This window comes from Melopsittacus undulatus, chromosome 6 (genome assembly GCF_012275295.1).
Source record: "Melopsittacus undulatus isolate bMelUnd1 chromosome 6, bMelUnd1.mat.Z, whole genome shotgun sequence".
Classification (NCBI taxonomy): domain Eukaryota; kingdom Metazoa; phylum Chordata; class Aves; order Psittaciformes; family Psittaculidae; genus Melopsittacus; species Melopsittacus undulatus.
In genome coordinates, this window is record NC_047532.1 from 19,222,408 (window position 1) to 19,244,486 (window position 22,079).

Sequence of the window (22,079 nt, forward strand, 5' to 3'; positions counted from 1 at the left end):
TTACCCTACCAGCAGTGACCGAAAGCAGTAACACCTGACTAAACACACATCTTCATGAATGCTCTGCCTGAAGAATGCCTGAAAATCCTGCTTTCATCTGGCAGAAGCATCATGTCTTTCTTCAGAGACTTTATAGCCTTTCTGTCAAGCTGGTTGTATGAGTCAATAGCTGGGAGCTTTCAGCTGTGGTTTTGTAGGTAAGACTTTGACCTTTGGCACACGCTCATTTTGAAAAGGTCTGTCCCACCCTAAGCCACTCGGTTAAGTGGCAGCATGTGTAAGTATAAAGGGAAGAAGCTGGAGCTCTAACATGCCAAGTGGGAAGCTTTGGTCTCTGCCTCCTCTGGTTATCAAGTGATTACCCCTTCATCTTCTGCAAGAAGTGAAACCCATGCTAAAGTAGCTAGAATATGGTCTTTCTGGAAAGGCAACCCTAGCTTGTTTTTACAAAACCCACTTTGAGTGCAGGACTCTAAACTGAAACTGCCAGCCCTGGGTGCAGCTGAGGAGGTGTGCTTTTCCTCCTCCTCCTCATAGCCCAGCAGGCCACTAAGGAACAACAGGGGGAACTCCAAGGGAGAATATTTTAATGGGTCAGAAGTTAAAACAAGAGTAAGAAACTTGCTCCACTTCTTGTCAGTTCTTGATGAAACAAAGAACTTCAGAACTTAAAAGGGAGAAAAGCCCCCAGTTCAGTGAGGAGTCCTTTAGCTCTATCCACTGCCCCAGGCCACCTTCATCTTCTGGCTGTGAGCTTTGGAAGATTTGGAAAATGAGCTCTTCACTATATGAAGGGGCATTGATTTCCCACTGAGGTACAGTTTATTGTGGCAGTCTGGCAACCAGGGCCCTGCACCAGTGTCTGTGTTTTTTTCTTTCTTGAGCATCCAGACATAAGCCATGATATAGCCCGTCATGAATGCATCGAAGCCAGCTCGGTGTGTGCCCCCCTGCGAAGGCAGACCATGGGTTTCCTTTTCCTTTTCTGCAGCACACACTGCCTCAGTTTCAGGGGTGTCAGAGTGATTCACTAAGCCAATCCCAGTGGGAACGTCTGACTTCCCCTCCGCTTGCTCACTGTCAGAGGCATTTCCCTTGGCAGAAGGGCTCACGACAGCTGCTGCTTGTGCAGTAGTTCCTTCTGTGCTCTCCAGATCCTCCTCCCGTTGTGCACTGGTATCTGAGCTGAGCTCTGCTTCCATGTCCGTGTTCTCCTCCAGTGGCCTGCCCTCGCAGTTGGGTGTGATCTCGGCCAGCACTGTGGCAGCTGGAGGCTCACAGCAGCCCCGTTTTTGTGGTGGTCCATCCTCCCCATTCTGAACTAACTCTGCTTCTTTCCCTGAGCTTTCCTGTTCCTTTGCAGACTCTCCTATGTTCTTCTGACGCCTCCATTTCTGCTTCCGTTTCTTCCGCTTTTTCTCGCAAAGCTTGTCATCCTCATCAATTATGAGGTCTATGTTATGAGAATGTGGACACTTCACCCCTTTTGGACACCAGCCATAGGCCTAGGGAGAGAAAGAAAGAAGTCTGTACCTACCAGCGTGCTGGTTAGAGCATCCTGTCACCATAACATGGACCAGAGCTAATTATTCCCCTCTACTAAGGGCTTGTGAGGCTGTATCAGGGGTGCTGTGTTGTTACAGCTTCACAACACAAATGAAGGGCACTGACAAACTGTAGTGAGTGCAGCAGGCAGCTGTCAACATGCAGCACACAGCATAGGCTAAGGAAAGTGGGTTTGTTCTACCTGGAGAAGACAAGGGTAAGGGAATGTGGATATCTACCTATAGATGGAGATTACAGAGAAGATGGAGCTAAACTCTTCTGAAGGGAGCACAGGGAGATGTGACATGGTAAGAGTCAGTGGAAATTCTACATATTTCAGTAAGTGGTCAAGCACTGGAACAGGGTCCTGGAGGGGGGTTGCAGTCTCTGTCCTTAAACACTTTCAAAATTCACTAAAGAAAGCTCTGAGCAACACTGAGTTGGTGGTCAGGTAAGAAACTCACAGAGATCTCCCCAACCTATGGTGTTCTGTGACAGTAACATGTAACATCTGGAGGAGCTCCTTTTCTCCTTGAAGCACCTGAAACCAGTTATGATCTGAGCAGATGGGCTCTCTGTTTACTGCTGCAGCAGCACCAGGACTGAAGGTGCTGTGGATCACACTGTGTCAGAAGCTGCACACAGGTAATCTTTTTTTGATACCTAACTGGGGAGGGAAGAGATGGCATTTCTTTCTCAGGACAAACCAAACTAATTCAGAACTTGCTGCCCTCCTAAGACAGCAATGGGTACCGCTACTCATACCATCCCACTGGTTAGGGCCATATAATCTCTCATTTTGCCTAATGCACCCTTGTGGAATTCACTGCCTCTGAACAGAGCATGCTATTGCCCTTTCCATCATGAAGCCACCTGAAGCTTGCAAATCTTTCTTGCACTGTGAAGCAAGAAGGGGAAGTTTACAGGTGCCTTCCTGCCACTTCTTGCTCTTTCCATGGACCCAGGAAAGAAGCAAGGATTCCAGTTACTTACTGAAAATTTCTCACAGACAGGCACCTTATCTCCGCCTCCCACACTGTGGTTTTCTTCTTCCAGAGAGCAGTGGCGATAGTCAATGTAAATGGACATGTTGGCAGGGTAGTTGCAGAACTCAATGGTGAGGTGCTGACTGCTGGAGTCCTTCAGCTTGCAGTTCTCTCGCTTGCTGTAACAAGAGTACACAGTTACTGCAGGTAACTCACTGACAGCGCAATGTGGAGCTGGTGCAACCACCCTGCTTTCCATCAGATCTCAACTCCACGAGTTTCCTGCTCTTGAGCTCCAGCCCCAGCTTGACAGCTTACTGGGAAGAAACACAGTCCTTGGTGCACAGCTTTAGTAAGTAGTTGTTTCTGTACTGATTCAAGAGTTGGTTTCTCTTATGCCAACACACAGGCAGAGACACCAGCATCTCTGGTAAGCTACAGGAGGAGGACACACGATTTGATTTCAAGTAGTAAGGGCACTAAGATATGCATTAGTCTTCATAATCTTAATGGATAAAGAAAAAGTGTCCCAAACTGAGATACCATGTAGAGCACCCAGGAGCCACCGCCCAGATAGGTTGAGCCTGAGCAATACAGACAAGAAGGAAATATTTTCCAGCTCATGAGAAAAATAACTGTTTTTTTGTCCCAAGAGCTGCCTGACAGGCACAAAAGGAAGGCTCCATGGAACCAGATCTGTGGGTCGAAATATTTAAAAGGTCAGTTTAAAAAGTATTTTTGTCTTGTCAAAACACAGCATTCTCGTGTTTGAGAACAGCCATCTTGAATGTTTTCAAACCTGTCAAAGTGGCATTTCCTGACATAAAACAGTCACTAAAAATAGTGTTTCTCCTCTACAGAGCGTGACTTCAGTTTAATGGAGATTCAAGGGGTTGTATTGCTGCCAGGGGCTTGTTTATATTGCATGGGGAGCACAAAATGAGGCACCAGACCAACACTTAAAGCAAACATGTGTCCTGGAACAAGAGAGTAACACTCGCTTGGGAGGGAGATGATGGGGGTCGCAGATGGCTGCATGCAAGTGTCACACGCAGGAGGATATGTGACAGAGCAGGTCACCATCAGGAGGTGCAAGGAACTCCCTTTAACAGCACCTTCCCTTGCAAAACTGACTTAGAGTTACCAGACCCTGCAGGCACAACCCTGTTTTTTCTTGCTCTCTAGCTGTGTTTCAAGGGTCTCTCTCCTGTATGTGTTCCTGCCATGGCCCTCTAACACCACTGGGCCAGAGCCATGCACCGAGTCAGTTAGTTTGAAGTTAGATCAGGGCACTGTGTGGTCAGTCTTCAGTTCTGAAATCCTTTTTCGGCAGCTGCCCACTGAACAGACAAGGTGTATCACACCTTGTGCACTCAGCAACTGCCTTTCCTCCCACAGGCTTTAAATACCAGAGTCCCACTTACCACTTCTTGTAAGCATACTCCAAGTAGGATGCTACAAAGCGAGTCTCAAACTCTGAAGCGTATTTGGTGTCATATATTCCTGCTGGAAACATTTCTGAGAGGTCAGCGGTGAAGGTGCCGAGGCTGTCTGGGAGGTGAGCATAGAAGCACTGGTAGAGGAACACCAGATCGATCAGGCCATTATGGAGAATGAGAGGCTTCTTCGCTCGTATGAGCTCCAGGAAAAATGTCCGCACGCTTTGGCTCTGGTTCTCATTGCCCTGGAAGAGCAAGGATTAGTCAATGAGCCTTGATTTGCCATTGCCCTGGGCAGTCCTCATCCTACTGCAACAGAGCCTACAGCCTTTACTTGCTCTGACCAAACAGGCGCAAATATTTGGACGAGCACCTGCAACAAGTGGCAGCCTGGATATAAACCAGAAGGGAGGTGAAAAGGACAATGCTGCACTCAAGACTCCAGCATGGGCCCATGTTCAGTGGGTAGCTGTGTAAAGGAGATGCCAGCACCTGGGAATACCAGCAACCCCCCAAAAGACCAGTGCAAGCCAAGGCAGTGGAAGAGGAGTCACTTTGTACCTTGTCATTCCCCTTGTGGTAAGGGATCCCTTGGGAATACTGCTTGTTGAAGTCGAAGCCGTGCTGCACCAGGAACTGCACCGACTGCGGTTCCACGATGTAATCCTCCGTGCAGAGCAGTGTCAGGTTGTAGATCTGGCACAGATAGGTGTTCTCGGGCTGCAGAGCAGAGCGTGTAAGGCCAGGCAGGGTTACCCAACACAGCCAGCTGCCGAAGGGGCAACCGTGGAGCACGGCTAGGTAGAGCCTCTCCGCTCCCTGGGCGGACAGGAACCGAGCACGTACCTTGTCCGGGAGCCGCTTGAAACACGCGACGCCGAGGGACAGGATGGAGCGTGTCCTGGCCGCGCTGCACACCGCCTTGTACCGCTCCTCGATGCACCTGGGCGGCAGGAGAACGGGAGCTGCCGCCTCCGTCCCACCGCAGACAGCAAACCCCGCAAGGGGAAGGGAACCGGGCAACCGGTGCCGGTAAGTCCGGCTGAGCTACCCCCCCCCCCCCCTCCCCGGCATGGCCGGGCACTCACGGGTTCAGCAGCAACTTCCTGGCGCCGAGGCCGCTCAGCTCCTGCAGGGAGACACCCGTCAGCGGCGGCGCCGCTCAGCCCCACCGCCACCGGTCACTGAGCCCCCCTCACCGTGTCCACGGCGACGAAGGTGGCGGTGCGCAGCGCCAGCACCATGGAGGGCCACAGCTCCGGGAAGTTGTCGCTCTGCACGTCCACCACCGGCACCCGCCATCGCTGCGACATGGCCGCGCCCGGGACCTCCGACGGTGCGGCTGCCGGCGCCGCCGAGCTTGGTGCTCACCGTCCTGCCCTGCGCTGCCTGCCCGGTTCTTGCCAGCCGCCAGCGGGGATTTTTGTCTCTTCTCCAAAACCCCTTTTTAGCCGAAATTTGATGTTTAAGTAAACAGGCGCTCAGCTGGGCAACCCCTTGGGGTCCTTCCGTGAGACCGCTGGGACCGGCGAGAGAAGGCAGAAGCCTCGTTTCTCCCCCGGAGCGCTGATTGGCTCCGGCGAGCGGGAGGTCCCGCCCCTTCCCCCGGGCTGACCGGGAGGGCGTGAGTCAGCCCGCCCCGCGCTTCGCTCCGATTGGCTGAAGCGCGGAAAGTGGGCGGGGCGCTGGGAGGGAAACGTTTACCCGGGAAAGTCTCACGTGGCGCCGCCCCGGCTCCCGGTCCCGGGGGGCAGCAGCCGGACATGAGCCGGGGCCGGGCGGCGGCGGCTGCCGCCGGGGGGCTCCGGAGGAGCGGCTCCAGGGCGGCCCCGCCTGCGCGGAGGAGCCGGAAGGGAGCCTCACCCCGCAAAGGTGCCTGGTGGCAGGGAAGGGGCTGGGGGGACACGAGGTGTCCGGGGAGCGGCGCTGCCCTCCTGGGCAGCTGCCGGTGCTCGTCCGCCCCGCAGCGGGGCCGGTGGTGCCGCAGTCGGGCTCCGCAGCCCTTCTGCACCCCCGCCCGCGCTTGACCCCGTGCCGCCCCCCGGCAGCGGCCCCAGCTCCAGCGCCCTCCCCGCCGTCCTCACGGCATCTCTTCAGTGACCCGGCTGAGACCGAGGCCCTGCGCAGGAACCTGCTGGCTTGGTACGACAGGTGCAAGCGGGACCTTCCCTGGAGGACACGGGTAAGGGGGGGCATCGGGAAACGGGGAGGAGTCGTGGGGAACCAGCCCCTCTGCTTTAAGGGGGTGTTGGTGAGGTGACGCCGGTGTAGCTCTATGCAGTGCATCCTGAACTGCATGGAAGGCAGTGCTGGAAATGGAATCGTGCTCCCAGCTAGTCCTGGCAGTTCTGTAGCAGGTGGTTTGTAGCCAGTCCCAGGGTATAAAGTGTGAAGGAGGACACAGGGTGAGACTACAGTTCTCAGGCAAAACCTCCAACCAGGAGTACTTTTCTTCAGTAACAGTCCAGCTGTCTTTCAGACCCGTATTGTTCCTGCATCCATGGCACCTTGCAGCAGGGAGTGTTTGCTGTCAGCCAGCCAAGCGTTTTTATTAGTGCTCAACTTGGCAGCAAGCGGCTGGATGGTGATCAGGGTGCTGGGGGTGGGCATCAGCTCTACAGCAACATCTGTCTGAGGGGTGCTGGGAACTGTGAGGCCCTTGTGTGGGATTTGTCTGTGACTGCTTCTGTGTAGAGGAGCTTGGATCTGGGACAGTTCCTCTGGTAAACCTCTAAGGTAAACTCTTGCTATGGGATCTTCCATCAGGGAGAAGAAGCTCTGCCTTCACTTGATCAACCTGAACTCAGAACCTCTGAGTGCTTGGGGGAAACGTTTTCTTGCAGATTCCCATGCAGTGTTCAAATGACACCACAAGCAATTTCATTTTATACGCAGGTCCCCTGTGCAGTAGGGTCGTGTGCTACCTTGTTTCTCATCCTCTATGTCCTTCCCCTCTCAGGCAGCAACTGAGCCAGATGCTGACAGACGGGCATATGCAGGTGAGTAGAGACTGCACCCTGGTGTCCATGGGGTGCCCTGCTCCCTGTGGCCCCCTGCCACGGGTGTGCAATGTGGCCTGGCGAGGAAATATGGCTTCAGTCGCCATCATTGGAACAAGCTGCCTGGAGTGGCCACAAGAGTCACTGACTCTCCTGGCAAGGTGCTGGAGGGTTGCAGAGCCCACATGGGGCCTGAGGAAGCTCCTGTACAGCAGCCAGTGGGGAGGTGAAGGGTGGGAAGGGGCCCCATGGTTTGGGTGCTGGTGTAATGCATGCAGTCAGTGCTAACATGGCCATAGCAGGAGGTGTGTGTGGTAGTGATGCCTCTGCTCTGATCCCTGCCCTGCTCCCTGCAGTGTGGGTGTCTGAGATCATGCTCCAGCAGACACAGGTGGCTACAGTTATCGACTACTACAACCGCTGGATGCAGGTAACCGCTCCCCTACAGAGTCCTGTGCCCACAGGCTGCCCCTTTGTGCACTTACCCACTTGCTGTGGCAGAACCCTGGCTGCAGAGCACGGCTCTGCTTGTCCCTGACTTGTCTCTCTCCGCTATAATGCAGAAGTGGCCAACGCTGCAGGCTCTGGCGCAGGCATCCCTGGAGGTGAGCACTGCTAGGACCGGGTGTTCTCCCTGCTCTCATGGCTCTTCCTAACACTGCACTGTCTCTTGGAGCAGGAGGTGAATGAGCTGTGGGCTGGACTTGGCTACTACTCGAGAGGGAAGCGTCTGCAGGAAGCAGCAAGGAAGGTGCCCTGGTGCTGGGATGTGGAGGGCACCTGTGGTCCATGTGTTGGCCCTGGCTCACAGCAGCCCTGTCTCACTGGGGCTGTGTGCTGCTGGCACGAGCCTACAGAGGCTGGGATCCTGTCTTACCACAGGTAAAGGGGGTCACACACAGCCCCCCTGGCTGCTCCCCTGACCTTGTGCCCTCTCTGCCAGGTGATGTCTGAGCTGGCCGGTCGGATGCCCAGGACAGCTGAGGACCTGCAGAAGCTGCTGCCAGGAGTGGGCCGGTACACGGCAGCAGCCATCGCATCCATCTCGTATGGGCAGGTGAGAGCTGGACATCAGTGGGCCTGTGTCCCCTCTCGGACACCCAGGTCCTGCTGCTGGGTCTCACAGACCAGGGGCTCCCCAGGGCCTTGTGTGCTCTCTCTGTCCCAGGAGCCCCCCAGCTCCCTGCCTTGCTGGGAGCACAGGCACCTCCTGGCATGGTAACCCTTGCTCCTTGTCCCAGGCTACTGGTGTTGTGGATGGGAACGTGATCCGGGTCCTGTGCCGGCTGAGGTGCATTGGTGCTGACTCCAGCAGCCCGGCTGTCATTGACCAGCTCTGGTAAGGGGAATGCTCCATCCCTGCTCCAGGCTGTGTCTGTGGTTGTTGGTGGCCAAGGGCAGGATCACTTGGGAGCCCTGGCAGCTGAGCCTGCAAAGGGAGAGATCCATGGGGTGTGGGAGCTCTTGGGAAGCAGATGCTACTGGCAATAGTGGAGAAAGGAGCTGTGTTGCTTGTGCCTGCCTGGGATAGAGCATCCCCCTCCCAGACAGGAGGCAGGCAAAGGTGTTGAGCCCTCTCCCTGCAGAGCCCCACATTGCTCACTGCTCTTTCTCCCAGGGACATGGCCAATGCCCTGGTAGACAGGAGCCGCCCGGGAGATTTTAACCAAGCCCTGATGGAGCTGGGAGCAACTGTGTGTGTGCCCAAGGCCCCGCTGTGCGGGGAGTGCCCTGTCAGACAGCACTGCCGAGCATGGCTCAAGGCAAGTATGACCTCAAAATCAGGCCTTAAGGGGTTACCATGCATGGAGACAGGGTGAGGTGGTGGATGAGCCTGTCCTTATCCCTGTCCCTTCCTTGCAGGTGGAGAAGGAGCTGGCCTCTGCCTCTCAGAAGCTGCTTGGGAAAGCCACCCCAGTGCCTGATGTTGAGGACTGTGGTAAGCACCTGGGGAGACCCCTGATGTAGCTCCTGGGCTGAGCCCTATGGCAAGCGTTACCTGGGTGTTTGCAGGTGCTGGGGGCTGCCCCCTGTGCCCCCCGGCCGCGGAGCCCTGGGACAGCAGCCTGGGGGTCACCAACTTCCCTCGGAAAGCAGCTAAGAAGCAGCCACGGGAGGCGAGAGCAGCCACGTGCGTGCTGGAGTGGAGGGGCTGCCTCAGGGCCCCCCAGTACCTCATCGTGCAGAGACCCAGCTCAGGTGATGGGGGTGGGCAGGAGGGGGCGAAGGCAGCCTGGGGGAGGGATGCACCAGTGATGTCCATGCTGCTGGGATGGGGAAAGGAGTCCCTGCAGGCTGTGGTAGGGCTCAGCATCCCCAGATGTGCCCCTTGTCATCTCACATCCCTGCCGTGCGCCCTCTCCAGGTCTCCTGGCTGGGCTGTGGGAGTTTCCAAGTCTCCCAGTGGCTCAGGATCTACAGGAGCTGAAGCAGAGGGAGGCACTGGCAGAGCACCTCCAGGCCTGGATAGGGCAGCCTGTGGTGGCTGGAGACCTGCAGCTCATCGGAGAGGTGGGCCTGGAGCTGGATGGATGCAGTGGGAGTCCCCCATGCTCAGCCATGGGGGATTTAGCATGGGGGGAAGAGGGTTCCCCCCTTCCCTGTTGTCATCCCTCCTGAGTCCTGCCCCACTCCTCAGAGCCTTGGCAGACCTAGTGCATCTGTGGGGGAGCTGTGCAGTGCATCCTCTGCTGCCTGTTGCCCTTTTCACACATCTTCCCGTCCCCTCACAGGTCGTCCACATCTTCTCTCACATCCACCAGACATACGTGGTCTACTCCTTGTCCCTGGATGGGGACGTGACCCTGGACCCTGCCTCATCCCCATCTCGCTGGGTGACAGAGGAGGAATTCCATGCCTCAGCTGTCTCCACAGCTATGAAGAAGGTACTGGGGCCCCCGGAGCCTTTCCTCCCCTCCCTCAGCCTCCCAGTGCTCCCGGGAGAGCCTCTGGCTTCCCCCAACCTCTGTGGGCTGCCCCAGCTCCAGGACCTGGCTGCTCCTCAGCTCTGGGCTCTCCTGTGCTTCCCTCAGATCCTGAAGGCATGTGAGAAGCAGCGAGAGAAGGGGAGCAACCCCAGCCAGGTGAGCATTGCTGGAGGGTGCGTGGGGCCCCAGGAGCTGCTGGGAGTCAGGCTCTGGTGTCTGGTGCTGGAGCTCCCCTGGGGTTGGTGCTGAGGCCAAGGAGCATCCCCATCCTGGGGCATTGCCCCTGGGTGTCCCCAGTACCAGGGTCCCCTTGCTCCAGAGCAGATCCGTGGGGGCCGTGGGGTTGGGTTGAGCCCTGCTGTGTTTCCCCAGGGCTCCAAGCGGAAGCGAGGGGCAAAGGCAGGGGGCACAGGCAGCACCGGCCCTGGGACACAGCTCTCCCTCCGCGCCTTTCTCCGGCCACCAACTGCCCCGTGACGGCACCTTCAACATGGGACCACCAGAGCCCCGTGAGTCCTGCCTGTGGTGTGGGGATGGCATTGCCCTGTACACAGCCCTGTAACAGTGTCCTGTTCCTTGCAGAACCCACCAGCCTCCCTGGCACCCCTATGGGGAATTGTGCCTTGATGTGGCCCCTATGGTCCTGGATGCCCCAGGAGCCACGCTTGCCCTCCTGGGGTTGTTTGGTTCCATACAATCACTGCTCCAGCACTGTGGGCTTGTGGCGGCAGGAAGGCTGTGGCCACAGCGCTCCTGCAGCCCTGTCCCTGCAGGCACCTCATCTGCCAGGCAGGGATTGTGGATCCTGCTGTTCCCTTCCCGGCCTCCCACAGCCCTTTTTATACACTTGTTTTTACTGAACCTGAGCCACAGGCTTTCTAATAATAAATCTAAAGTGTGTGTGGGTTTTGTAAGTGACTTTCTGTCTCTTGCACTGTGCCAAGCTGAGCTGTGGGGTAGCCCGTGGTTGAATGTGAGGATGGCCTGCAGGATCCCTGCATCTGGGCAGGGGACAGCAAGGGATTACTTCATTAATGCACCCATGAGTCCCTCAGCTGAGCACTAACTGCTGGTGACCCCAGATGTGGCACCCAGAGCATCTCTGCAGCAAAGGCAGGCATCAGCCCTGGGCCCTGCACGGATCCTGCCCTTTTCCATCAGGCTGTTCCTGTGCTCAGGCTGTGGCTTTTCTCTGACTGTGGTGCACAGGAGCATCCTTGCAAAGGCACAAGCCTGGGGGGTGGCAGGGACAGGGGGATGTCCAAGGGGCAGGTGGCCTCCATTTAGGGACTGCAGGACTGGGGAAAGCCTGATTTGAGGGGCACTCATCACAAATGGGAGAAGAGGAAAAACCAAAGCAGTGCTTACAAGTTAATTCTTTAATGGAGAGGAGCAAGAGCCCATTGCTTGCCCTGTACAGGGGCTGGCCATGCTCTGGTGGCAACCATTGATGAGTGGCAGTGTCCATGGTTCCTGCGTTATCTGCTCCCCTCTGGCAGCCCCTCATCCCCCTATGGTGAGGGGAGTTGCTGTGCCAGCAGTGTTCATAGCCGTGCAGAGCAAGTCTCATTAAGTTAACGTGAAATGAAGGAAGAGTTCTCGTGAGGTCAATACATCACTGGGAACCCAGGGAAGAGAGAAATCACCCTCCATCATGGGGGATGCTCAGAGTCCTGCTGGACATGGCCCTGAGCAATGTGCTCGCACATGGAGTTATCTCTGGTTTGATCTGGAGACCTCCGCTGGTCCCTGTCCCTGGTATCCCTGCAGGGCTGTGCTGCCCCAGGGTTGGACCAGAGAGGATGGGGAGCTGAGGGAGGAGGACTGCAGTGTTGCCATTACTGCTGCTGGTCCATATAGATCTGCACAGCTTTCCACAGTGCCCGTATATTGCCTTCCCCGAAGCCTGGTGCTCCCCGCCGGTCAATGAGCTCCAGGAAGAAAGTCTCTTCAGAGAAGATGGGATGGGTGAAGATCTGCATCAGATACTCCTGGGCAGGGCTCTCTGCAGTATCAGTGCCCTTGTCCCTAGATGCTGTGGTGTCCAGCAGGATACCCAGCTCTGCCAGTGTGTGTGGGTCCTGCCCAGCCCCCTGGATCTCCTCTGCTTTGCCATCCTGGCTGTAGTAGGTGCCTGGGGGTGTAAAGAACCGCGCTCCCCGCTGCTGCAGAGTCCTGGTCGTGGTGACAATATCAGTGGTGCAGAGGCCGACGTGCTGGATCCCAGCCCCACCGTGCTGCTCTAGGAAGGTGTCGACTTGGTTGGTGCCATCCTTGGAGAGGGACTCAGCAAGGACGAGCTTGCAGCCATGTCCCGGGGTGCCCTGAGCACTCTGCAGAGCAAGGAGCAGCATTCCCGTCCCCTGCCCCCCGAGCACGTACCCCTTGTCCGGCCTCTCCTGCGGGTTCAGCAGGAAGCGTCGGAAGCCGAAGCAGCGCTGGTACCAGTCCAGAGCTGCCTGCGTACCGCCCCGCCGGCACACGTACGTGATGTGGTCAAAGTGGGTGATCTTGATCCCATCCCCTGTGGCCGAGGATGCTCCTCGGATGGGCTGGAAGCCGGGCAGGAAGGGTCCCCGGTAGTGGGATCGGTCCAGAAGGGTATGGCTGATGTTGCCCACAACGGAGCTCACCACCCCATAGGTGACAGACCCACCGTCATCCCTCACCTCGGTGGGAGGCACTGGCACAGAGCATCCCTGCTTCTGCAGCTGCCTGCAGAGCCCCGGCACATCGTCCACCTCGAAGCAGACATTGGAGGCTGTGCCCAGGGTGGGTCTGGGGTCCACATCGTAGAGGAATTCACGGGAGGGATCAGTGGCAGGTGCTGGGTTCAGGCGCTCATTGAGGAGGAAGACGGCACATCCCTGGCACAGAGCCAGCTGCCGGACCCGCGGCGTCTCCCGCACGGCCACGGGCTGGAAGCGGAAGGTGTTGGCCAGGTCCTGGGCCCAGCCCTGCCTGTAGGGCACGTGGAGGGAGATGAAGAAGGGGCGGCTCAGTGAGGCTGCCATGGCTGCAGGGAGGATGCATGGGCTCAGGGGGCTTTGTTGCTCATGGGAAGCAGCCATTCCCCACCTTGCCCAGAGCCTGAGTGCATTTGTAGGCACCGATGCATGTAAATCTGTGCCCCTTAAAGGAGTGTATTTTAAATAAGTGGGTCTCACAAGCCAGTGCACTCTGTGTAAGGGCACCCAGCTTTAGACCAGCTGCAAAGAGCTGCTTGAAGGTGCCAAACCATCGCACCACCCCTTTGCTATGCTGCCCTGCTGCACATCTGTGCCTGGGGTCGCACAGGAGGAAAGCCCTGAGCCTTGGCTGCAGCCGTGCAGGTCCCTGCTGGAGCCCTTTGTCCCTCCAGGATGCTGCAAGGAGGTTGGGGGTAATCGGGGTGAAGGAGATGTACTGCATGTGTAAGCAAGACTACAGGGACACGGGTTGGGCAGGGAATGTTCTATTCCAGCAACAGCAAGGTGGAGGATGGACTGGTAAACAGGGAGCTACCCTCTGGTTACAGCTAAAGGGCTCTTGTGCCTATAGTGTCCACAAATGGTGGGGGTGAGCAGCAGGATCCCTGATGTGCCCTCCCCACCAAGGATAGTGTGGAGCTACTGTGCTCCCTGCAACAGGCTCGGGGTAGTGACCTCGCCTTAGGATGCAGTGGGTGAAACAGGAGAGATACTGCAGGAAAAGTGACCTCCTCCCCACACATACCCATCACTAGGAAGAAGGGAAAATGCTCTGTCCAAAACCCCACCTGGTATCACCTCCGTGCAGCACGCCACTGAGGCTTCCTCACCCCACCGAGGTGCACTGTGGTGTATGGGGGGAGCTGCTCAAATATCCCCTTCCCCCAGCCCCCCGGGAGGCACAGGCAGGGCACCGGGCTCTGCCCCGCTGGGGCTGCAACCCCCAACTGCCACGGGGCAGCAGGGGCCAGCAGAGCCCTGGGCTGCCCCACAGCACCACGGGCAGCGGGGCTCTTGCACATGGCCGGGGCCCGCTCAGCTCCTGCCCTCCCTCCCGCTCCCACCGCCGCCTGTCCCAGCCCTTGACCCGTGTCCCGTCCCCCCGGTCCTCCCCCCGCCCCCCCGGGGGCCCCGGCTCGGCCTGCGGCTCACCGGGGTCAAGGCTGCGGGCGAAGGGGATGCCGGGCAGCGCCGGCCCCGGGAGGCGGTGCAGTTCGCTCCGCCCCGGCATGCAACTGGCCGGGGTGGGGGACCGGGAAGGGAGGTGGCAGTGCCAGGGAGGGGGCAACGGGAATGCCCTGCAGTGGGAACGGCTTCCCGCTGGGATGAGTCTGTGGACGCTGTGTTGGCACGGATGGGAGCTGCTCTGGCACGTGTAAAGCCAGGGATGTGCGGCGGCTGGAAGCTAAGGGTGCTGAAAGTGCGCACAGCCGGTCCTTGCAGGGCAGAAACCAGGCTGGTAACACATGCACCGCGGCCACCGGCTCGGGGCTGAGCAAAGGGAGAGAGGAGCCCGGGGGTGGCTTGGGGTCCCCTAGGACCGTAGGTGAAATGGCTCATGGCTGTGCTGGGTCATTCCTGACAGCGGGAATCCTGCTGGGGCAGGACTTGCAGTGTGGGATGTGTGCCACTGCTCAGTGCTGGGGGCTTCACAGTGCCCAGGGAACCTGGGCTGGCCTTGCAGGAGCAGTGTGCATGTGAAGGGTGACAGGGTCTGACACCGGTCATGGCATGGGTCTGCTCCAGGCTGACCCTGCACCATGATCACAGCCCATGGCCTCACGTCCTTGCTGACGTGCCCGAGCCCCACCAGCCCCCGGCAGCAATTCCCTGCTGCTGATGGCTGTTTGCACAAGACGATCTCCCCCCTTTTATTGTGTCTGTGCCCGTGCTGCTGCCCCCGCGGTGTCTGCTGCTGTTCGGCCTTATCATGTTTTTGTGGAGAGCACAGGTACCATAAAACTGCTCAAATATTTGTGGAGACATCTGCTGTGGCCAGAGCAGAGCTCCTGCTGCTCGCCTGGGGGGCAGAATCCACCGGTGCTGATTTCCCAAGGGAATGCGGGCTTTTCACACCACCACAGCCCCCTCAGCATGGGGCTGGGCAGGAGGCATGAGGCTGAACACTGGGAGCTTGCTGTGGGGCCAAGCACAGTGGGGTCTAAGAGCAGTCATGGCACGGTGCAGCAGGACAGCATGGCCTTTGGGGTGGCATCCTGCAGGGCAGGGAGCTGTGGCACCCCAGGGGTGCGGGTCCTGCAGCCCTTCACCGCAAGCAATGCCCTTGGCAATGCCCGCAGCGCTCCTGTGCCCGTGGGGGGGTTGAGCGGCCGTGACTGTCTTGTCCCTGCGGCACTGCCTGGTACCCTCTGCTCCAGCCCCGCACCAGGCACCGCTCTGCCCCAGCCAGGCTGTGCTGGCTGCAGCAGCAGGGCCCCGAGGCTGCGCGGCACCGAGCGGGACAGTGCCTGCCTTGTTGCCGTCCCCGGGGCAGGCGGCGGTGGCCGGGGCGCAGCCCCCGCTGCAGCCAAGCTCCTCTCCTCCCTCCTGGGCGGGGAGAGTGGACAAGAGATAAAAGGGAGACCAGGGCCGGGTGGGCATTGCCAGGAGCCGCTGGGGCCGCCAGGAGGGAGGTCTGGCCGGAGGACAGCAGGGAGCAGTGCGGTACTGGGGCCCGTTCTCATGGGGGACAGGGCTGGGGGTTGGGGGTAGATGTATCCATCCATCCTGAACAAACCCTGCAGCCTCCTGCTCCCGCCCCGGCCCCATGTCCTCCCCCTGCCCGTTACATGTGGATGTTGGAGGGATGCCCGTATTTTGGGGTGGGTTGGGTTAGGGGGGCTGTGAGGGGAAGGGGCTTCCGGCAGATATTGGGAAGCAGGGGTTTAAAGGCTCTGTGCATCCCTAAAGTGCTTTGTGGGGAACCAAAGACTCTCAAGGTGACCTGAAGGTGAAACCATCCAATCCACTGTAACTTCCCACTGGTAGTCGAGGTGTCAGGGGCTGCATCCCTGCCTGCCTCTGGGACAAAGACAGACCCCTAGCTGAGGTTGGGTTTGGGATTTGGGGTCAGGGGGGTGGAGAAGACTCACGGGGGGAGCAGGACCTTCATCCCCTTATATGTGGAGCGATTGCCTTGCTGCTGGGGGCAGATGGGGGCACTCAGCTGTGGCAGTGGGTGCCCACTGAGGACAGCAGTGAGAGTGCTGTGCTTGTCAGAAGCTGGGCACCACCATTCCCTCACCCCATCCCCTTTTTGTTTTCTCCTGCAACACGTGGTTCCCAGCTCCCAGTGCTGTGCTGGGACCAGTCCAACACTGCCCGTCAGTGTCTGTCTGACCTGGAGAGGGGTGCATGGACAGAGTTGGGATTGCAGTGGGGCTGGGTGGACCCCATCATGTTGAGCCCTAGGGCAGAGGAGACACTAATGCCCTGTTCCCCCCTGGCAGGGGGTCCAGGGTCCATGATGGGGCTGCTGGTGCTGGCCCTGGCTGCCTGGCTGGGGCTGGCCTCAGCCTCTGAAGGGGCAGACAACAGCAGCCGGCTCTGCCAGGAGGCACCGGCATGGAACATCAATGGCTTGAGCCCCATGGAGGGGGCTATGGGGCAGGTGACAGTGGTGGCCCTGCTGAAGGCCAGCTGACACTTCTGCCTGCAGCAGGCCCGCAGGTGAGCCCTGCTCCCCTACCCCAAACCCAGCCCTGCTGTACTGGGGGACAGCATCACAGCCCCCACCCCTGGCACCCCCATCCCATTGCCTCCATCCGCGCAGCCTCGGGGGCCTGCGGGACAAGCTGGCCCGGCAGGGCACAGTCGATGTCCACTACATGATCGTCAATGAGAAGGCACCGCTCTCCCACGCCATGCTCAGGGAGCTGGAGCGCCAGGCCCCCCCAGGCATCCCCGTCTTCCAGCCGGAGCCGGAAGACCCCGATGTCTGGCAGGTCCTCGGGGGTGACAAGGATGACTTCCTTGTCTATGACCGGTGAGCGTGGGCTTTCCTGGTTATGGGGTGTTTGATGGGCTTCCAGAAGCTCCCCCCATGGCTTGAGCTGGACCATGGTGTTTCCCTGCAGGTGCGGCCGCCTGGCTTTCCACATCCAGCTGCCCTACAGCTTCCTCCACTTCCCCTATGTGGAGTCGGCCATCCGCTTCACCCACAGCAAGGACTTCTGTGGCAACTGCTCCCTCTACACCAACACCACCCAGCAGGTAAGGAGCAGGGATGCTCGCTGGAGCCGGCTCCCTTCTCTCCCCTGGTATTGCACACCAACCTTATCTTCATGTCAGGGACAGCTCCGGGTTGGCAGCCGCACTTAGCTGTGGCTGAGAGGGAAGGTGATGAGAGATCTGGAGTAAGGGCACTTAAATAGGTCAGAGCTTTCAAGTGGAGAAGGAGTGGATTGATGGGGTCATAGCCCAGGTCTGGAAGAGCTAACTAGGGTTGTGGCTGTTCTGATGTAAGAAAGAGGCAGGCTGTGGACCAGAGGTGGCACCCTCAGGGCAAAGGAAAGGACATAGCTCTGGGCTCAGCAGGTGATTGCTCACTTCTGAGGAAAAAAATCCATCTGGAAATGTTAAACACAAAGTTCCTTTCCTGGCTCAGGAGTTCCCTCGACCACAGACAACTTGAGCCAAGGGATGTAGGTACAGAGGCTTCTACTCTCTGTGCTCCAGCCTCTCCATCCTCCCTGGGTCAGGGCTGGAGAGCCTTTGGTCTGACCCATGCATCCTTCTGTATGATGGATGCTCCTCCACCTTCACCTCAGCCCATATTTGTGCTCGCAGGCTCACTGCAGGGCTCTGTGTGTATACACACACTGCGCTAGCCCTTGTGTTGCTCTCCTCAGGCTAACAGCACCACGGAGGCCCCTGCTACCCTGAGCCCACTTCCCAAACAAAAGGGGAAAGAGACGGAGACCCCCATCCGCCAGCACAACCCCATCCATCATCACCATCACCATGGGACCAGCAGCGAGAGAGCCACAGACCCAAGTGGGGACCACGAACGTGCCACCCATGCTCACCACCACGACGGGGACCATGGCCAGCCCCATGGAGACCGTGGCCAGCCCCATCATGAGGGGAAGAAGCAGAAGGAGGGAAATAAGCACTAAACCAGGGTGGGCAGCCTTTCAGAACCCAGTAGTGTGCAGACCACATCAGCTCGCTTCCCAGAGGCACAAAAGGAATGACTTTGGGCTGCTCATCGCTAGCAGCATTGGTATAACCCCCTCTAGCATCCCCCATGTGGGTCATTACTCCCATTCTGTGACCAGGGATGAAAACCCCCTTCCAACCCTGTGGGGTGCTGCATGCTCAGCCCCAGGGCTCGGTTCTGAGCCCTCCTCCACCGCTGCCTGCTTTCCCGTGCTTCATGAAGCCTGCTGTGCAAACCGGGATGTGCCGGTCGCTGCTGGCTGACACTGCACAGGGCAGCAGGACAGGGGTGGAAGGGTCAGAGCTGGGGTGGGAGCAGCACTGCTGGCACACTCTGCTCATCCTTGGCACCCCTGGGACAGCGTGTGCCCCGCAGGATGTGACCCCACGGGATGTGGGTACCAGTCGCAGGTCCCCATGGTCTAAAACCTTGTACCCCCATAGCTGCCACTTTCTGGGGACCCCCCCAAGCCTTGCACACGGGTATGTGCAGTGGTGATGGGTGGCCGCAAGATGGTGGCCTTGTCCCCTCGTGGAGACCTAGGGGCTGTATCCAGGACCCACAGCCCTGGGAGGACGGGGTGAGGATGCTGGGGTCTCTGCTGTGGGAGATCGGAAGATGGTGCAGATATCCAGAGTGAATAAAGCCTCTGTGAAGCGAACCCTGCTCAGCCTGGTCTCTGGTGGGGTTCCTCCTCCAGAGATTGTGGGAAGCTCACCCAGGACAGGCTGGACCTGGGCTTTTTGGTGGGTAGAGGGCACACATCTGGGGGATGTGGACCCCATAGAGCTGGCAGTGATTTGCATTCCCTTGTGCAGAGGTAAAGGGGTTGAAGATCAAAGAGACCCCATCTCTTCATACCTTTCGGATACCTCTTCCTGCCAGGATGTGAGCCCAGGGCTTGGTCCCCCCCCAGGGCAGGGCATTCACCTGCACTGCAAAGGGGAAGTTTGGCTGCACACCTTGATCCCTGGCTTGTAGGTGTGATGTTGGGGTGCCTGCCCTGAGCTGCTGTTGTGGGGCCAAAGTTCCCACACACAGTCCAAAGTCATCTTGGCTCCAGTGCCCAGACTGGTCCCCACTGTGAGCATATCGTGGGGCTCCCCAGCACTCAAGTTGGGTGCACCCCTGGTAGGCACCCTGGGCTGCCCCAATGCCTTCAACTGCAGCCCCATAGCACTTCACTCCAGCTCCATTCATTATATTACACAGCCCCATAGCACTTCACTCTAACCCAATCCATTATCCCACACAGCTCCACTCATGCCTGCCATGAACTCCCCATTTCCCAAGGCTCCACAGCCTTAGTGAGGAGCAAAGAGATGTCTTTTCTTCTCAGTGTTATGTGGTGCCACGTGTGGTGCATGTCCTGCTGCTGATGCTCTGAGCTGGATTTCTGCACCCCTACACCCTGTCTCTGCAGGGAATGCTCTGCCCAGCGACTGGGCAAGAGCCAGGGTGAAGGGGAGCTGTTCCTCACAGGAATGAGAACAATGGGATCAGGTTGGTCTTTCTCACCAGCCCAGGGGAGTCAGCCAGGCTCTCCCATGGGGTGCTGGCTGAGCCTCTGTTCCCCTTCTCCATCTCTCTTGCTCCCTTCCTCCTCCTCCTCCTCCTCCCCCTTCCTCCTCTACCTGCTCCAGCAGCCACAAGGGCACCTCTGTCTGCCGCTCCTGCCATCAATATTGAGGTTATCTTTTTCTTCTGGCAGCTGCTGTAATTGAAACAAAGCAGGCCGGGCCTCACGGGCTCCACTGCTCTCACTCATTTTGCCGGTGCTGCTGAGACAACTAATTCATCTTATCCATGCGTGGCTGGCCTCTTTTCCTCCAGATCCAGGCAGGGCCCTCTCCCCTCCACGGCTGCTGGGAGCAGTCTGCTGTGTGCTGCTCTGACCCAGCCTCCCGTCCATGGCTTGCAGCAGATGGGTGCTGGCCACCAGCAGGAGATGCCACAGCAGGGAGAGGTGTGCATTGGAATGATGCTCATGACTTTTTCTTTTGCCTTCCCAATGCTTCTTCAGCTCTTCTGTTAAAATTCACATCCTTTCCTTGCACAGCTCCTAAAGGTTCCTGTCAAGGAGGTGACAGGTGATGAATGGGACGTACATAGATTTGCATTCCCTTGCTAATGACCAGGTCTGCAATTAGCAGTGGCCCACACAGGGATAATGCCTGGTGCCAGGTGGGCAGTTCAGTGGCACTTCATTACCTGTCAGCAGATGAACTTCCAGCCCTGAAGGCTTGGGTTGGTATTCTGCTTTAGGTATTAAAATTGAAGCTTGGGGAAGAGCTGTGACACTGGATGAAGTCCTACATGTCTGAGTAATGGCAAAGGTAAAACTCATGAGGGTAAAGCTCATGCTGCTCCATATAGTATTGTCCACAGGCCTGAAGGGTTCGTGGGTGCTGCGTTTGGGGCCCCCATGGCATCACTCTCCCCTGAAAGGAGACCTGGATCTCTGCAACACCTGTGCCAGTGTCTGCACTCCTGTGGTGCTTTGCTCTGAGTGGGGTGGAGGAAAGGTGTTTTGGGGGAGTTAACAGGCTCTTCACATCGCTGGTGTCTCAGGGAGTGGGTGCTGTTAGCAGGAGCCAGGGAGCCCCAAGGGGTGCTCAGCGTTCGGGGGCTGGCTCAGCAGCAGGGGCTCAGGGAAAGAAACTAGGGCTGACTTCAGGTCATAGCAGCGCTTTTCCATAGTACCCTAGTGCCTGTGGTTGTGCCACCTCCCCGGAGGAGGATGTACTGAGGTACCCGGGTGCCCATGGATGTACCATCACCCTGGAGGAGGATGTGCTGTGCTACCCTGGTACCCTGTGCCACCACCCTGGAGAAGTACAGATCCCAGTTCCACATCACATGCGTCCTTGGCTCTATGTGCTGCTCCTGCCGAGGGCCAGGCAGATACTCCTGGGAGAGAAGGGAACAGCCAGTTCTAATGTCAACAGAGGCCTCTTGTACAGTGATGCTGTGTCAAGAAGAGGAATGGGTCCCTCCTCCTCCGCCCATTCATCTGGCAGCGGGGCTGGCGTGCCGCCAATCCAGGCTGCTTTGGAAACATCTCATTGAGGAGGCAGCTGAGCCTAGGAAAACAGAATGAAAATACACAGAGAGATCACTGTTGTTAGGCAAAATACATGAGAGTGGCTGCATTTCTGTCCCCCAAGTCCACCCCAGCCAGGCCCCTCTTGCTTCTGTGGGGTGAGGGTGAATGGTGCTGCCTGGAAATGGCAGCCCTGTATCTCCATCATGGGTTAGGGACTGGGGAGTGAGGGCTGGAGAGATCAGCTCCAGCTTTGGCCAGCTTGCTGACGTCCCTGGTGAGCAGTGCCAGACTCATCCCGGAGTGGTGTCACCCAAGGAGATGGGACAGGGCAGAGGAACAGCTGCAGGAATGGGCCAGCCCCAGTGACTCGTGTCCCCTGTGTGTGTGGCCACCAGTGCTGGAGGCTGATGAGGACGGGGCTGAGGAAGTGTGTCAGACATTGGCCTTGTTCATTCCCATCTCCCTCCCCAGCATTAGTCATGAGCTCTTGCTGGCAGTGGGGCAGAGCCCAGTCCCTGGGTTTTCAAAGCCCCATTGCTTGGCATGTCCCATTGTTTTTCTGCTGGCAGAGTGAGAACAGTCACCCCAAAGCAGTCCCCAGGGACAGAGGGTGAAGGCACCTCTCTGCCTTTTGAGCTATGGTGCATTCAAAAGGTTTGCTCTCCTTTGCTGTAACCTCTCTCCTCCCTCCAAAGGCCTCCAGGTCTCTTGACTGGCCATTTTCTGACCTACAGGAGACCCATTCCAGCTCTTTCTCTCCTTCCTGGTGCATCCAGAGTGATGTGGGGGAGGCAGAGGTGGAGCCACAGCCCCATGACATACCAAGGCTCTCATCCCACATGGGTGCTCTCAGTGCCTCCCTGGTGCAGTTTTGCGTGGTTTCACCTCCTCTCTTTGTGCACCCAGCACGGTCCAGCTATTGCTGAGCAAGGACAAAAGCCATTTCTCTGTGCTGCTTGTTTCTAGTCCCTACCTTTGCTCGCTGACAATGGACGATGGCACAGAGG

At 58.0% G+C, this 22,079-nt stretch overlaps 4 protein-coding genes across 8 annotated transcripts; 2 read left to right on the forward strand and 2 right to left on the reverse strand.

Moving 5' to 3' along the window:
* Nucleotides 1-565: 565 nt before the first annotated feature.
* TOE1 (target of EGR1, exonuclease) lies at nt 566-5,508 on the reverse strand. Its single transcript, XM_005151263.4, has 7 exons — nt 5,170-5,508; nt 5,059-5,099; nt 4,817-4,913; nt 4,532-4,690; nt 3,956-4,215; nt 2,539-2,710; nt 566-1,505 (listed from the first exon to the last, which is right to left on the reverse strand). The coding sequence occupies exons 1-7, from the start codon at nt 5,281-5,283 to the stop codon at nt 714-716; spliced, it is 1,635 nt and encodes a 544-aa protein (XP_005151320.1). The 5' UTR covers nt 5,284-5,508; the 3' UTR covers nt 566-713.
* On the forward strand, nt 5,042-10,805 carry MUTYH (mutY DNA glycosylase). 5 transcript variants are annotated; one of them, XM_034064060.1, is made up of 16 exons: nt 5,042-5,842; nt 6,019-6,152; nt 6,930-6,969; nt 7,326-7,399; nt 7,533-7,574; nt 7,649-7,720; nt 7,913-8,026; nt 8,211-8,308; nt 8,588-8,732; nt 8,833-8,908; nt 8,983-9,168; nt 9,335-9,480; nt 9,702-9,854; nt 9,951-10,052; nt 10,269-10,405; nt 10,479-10,805. In XM_034064060.1, exons 1-15 carry the CDS (start codon nt 5,734-5,736, stop codon nt 10,371-10,373), a joined length of 1,596 nt encoding a protein of 531 aa, XP_033919951.1. In that variant the 5' UTR covers nt 5,042-5,733; the 3' UTR covers nt 10,374-10,405; nt 10,479-10,805. The 5 variants fall into 5 exon arrangements, with proteins under 5 accessions (XP_033919951.1, XP_033919952.1, XP_033919953.1 ...); XM_034064061.1 differs by having other exon boundaries at nt 10,002-10,052; XM_031050753.2 differs by lacking the exon at nt 5,042-5,842 and having other exon boundaries at nt 6,076-6,152; nt 6,866-6,969.
* A 496-nt stretch (nt 10,806-11,301) lies between these two features.
* On the reverse strand, nt 11,302-14,064 carry HPDL (4-hydroxyphenylpyruvate dioxygenase like). The gene is made up of 2 exons (XM_005151086.4): nt 14,018-14,064; nt 11,302-12,912 (listed from the first exon to the last, which is right to left on the reverse strand). Exon 2 carries the CDS (start codon nt 12,908-12,910, stop codon nt 11,735-11,737), a length of 1,176 nt encoding a protein of 391 aa, XP_005151143.2. The 5' UTR covers nt 12,911-12,912; nt 14,018-14,064; the 3' UTR covers nt 11,302-11,734.
* A 2,267-nt stretch (nt 14,065-16,331) lies between these two features.
* LOC101879147 (selenoprotein Pb-like) lies at nt 16,332-18,687 on the forward strand. Its single transcript, XM_034064094.1, has 4 exons — nt 16,332-16,534; nt 16,638-16,850; nt 16,942-17,077; nt 17,716-18,687. The coding sequence occupies exons 1-4, from the start codon at nt 16,332-16,334 to the stop codon at nt 17,980-17,982; spliced, it is 819 nt and encodes a 272-aa protein (XP_033919985.1). The 3' UTR covers nt 17,983-18,687.
* Nucleotides 18,688-22,079: the final 3,392 nt, after the last annotated feature.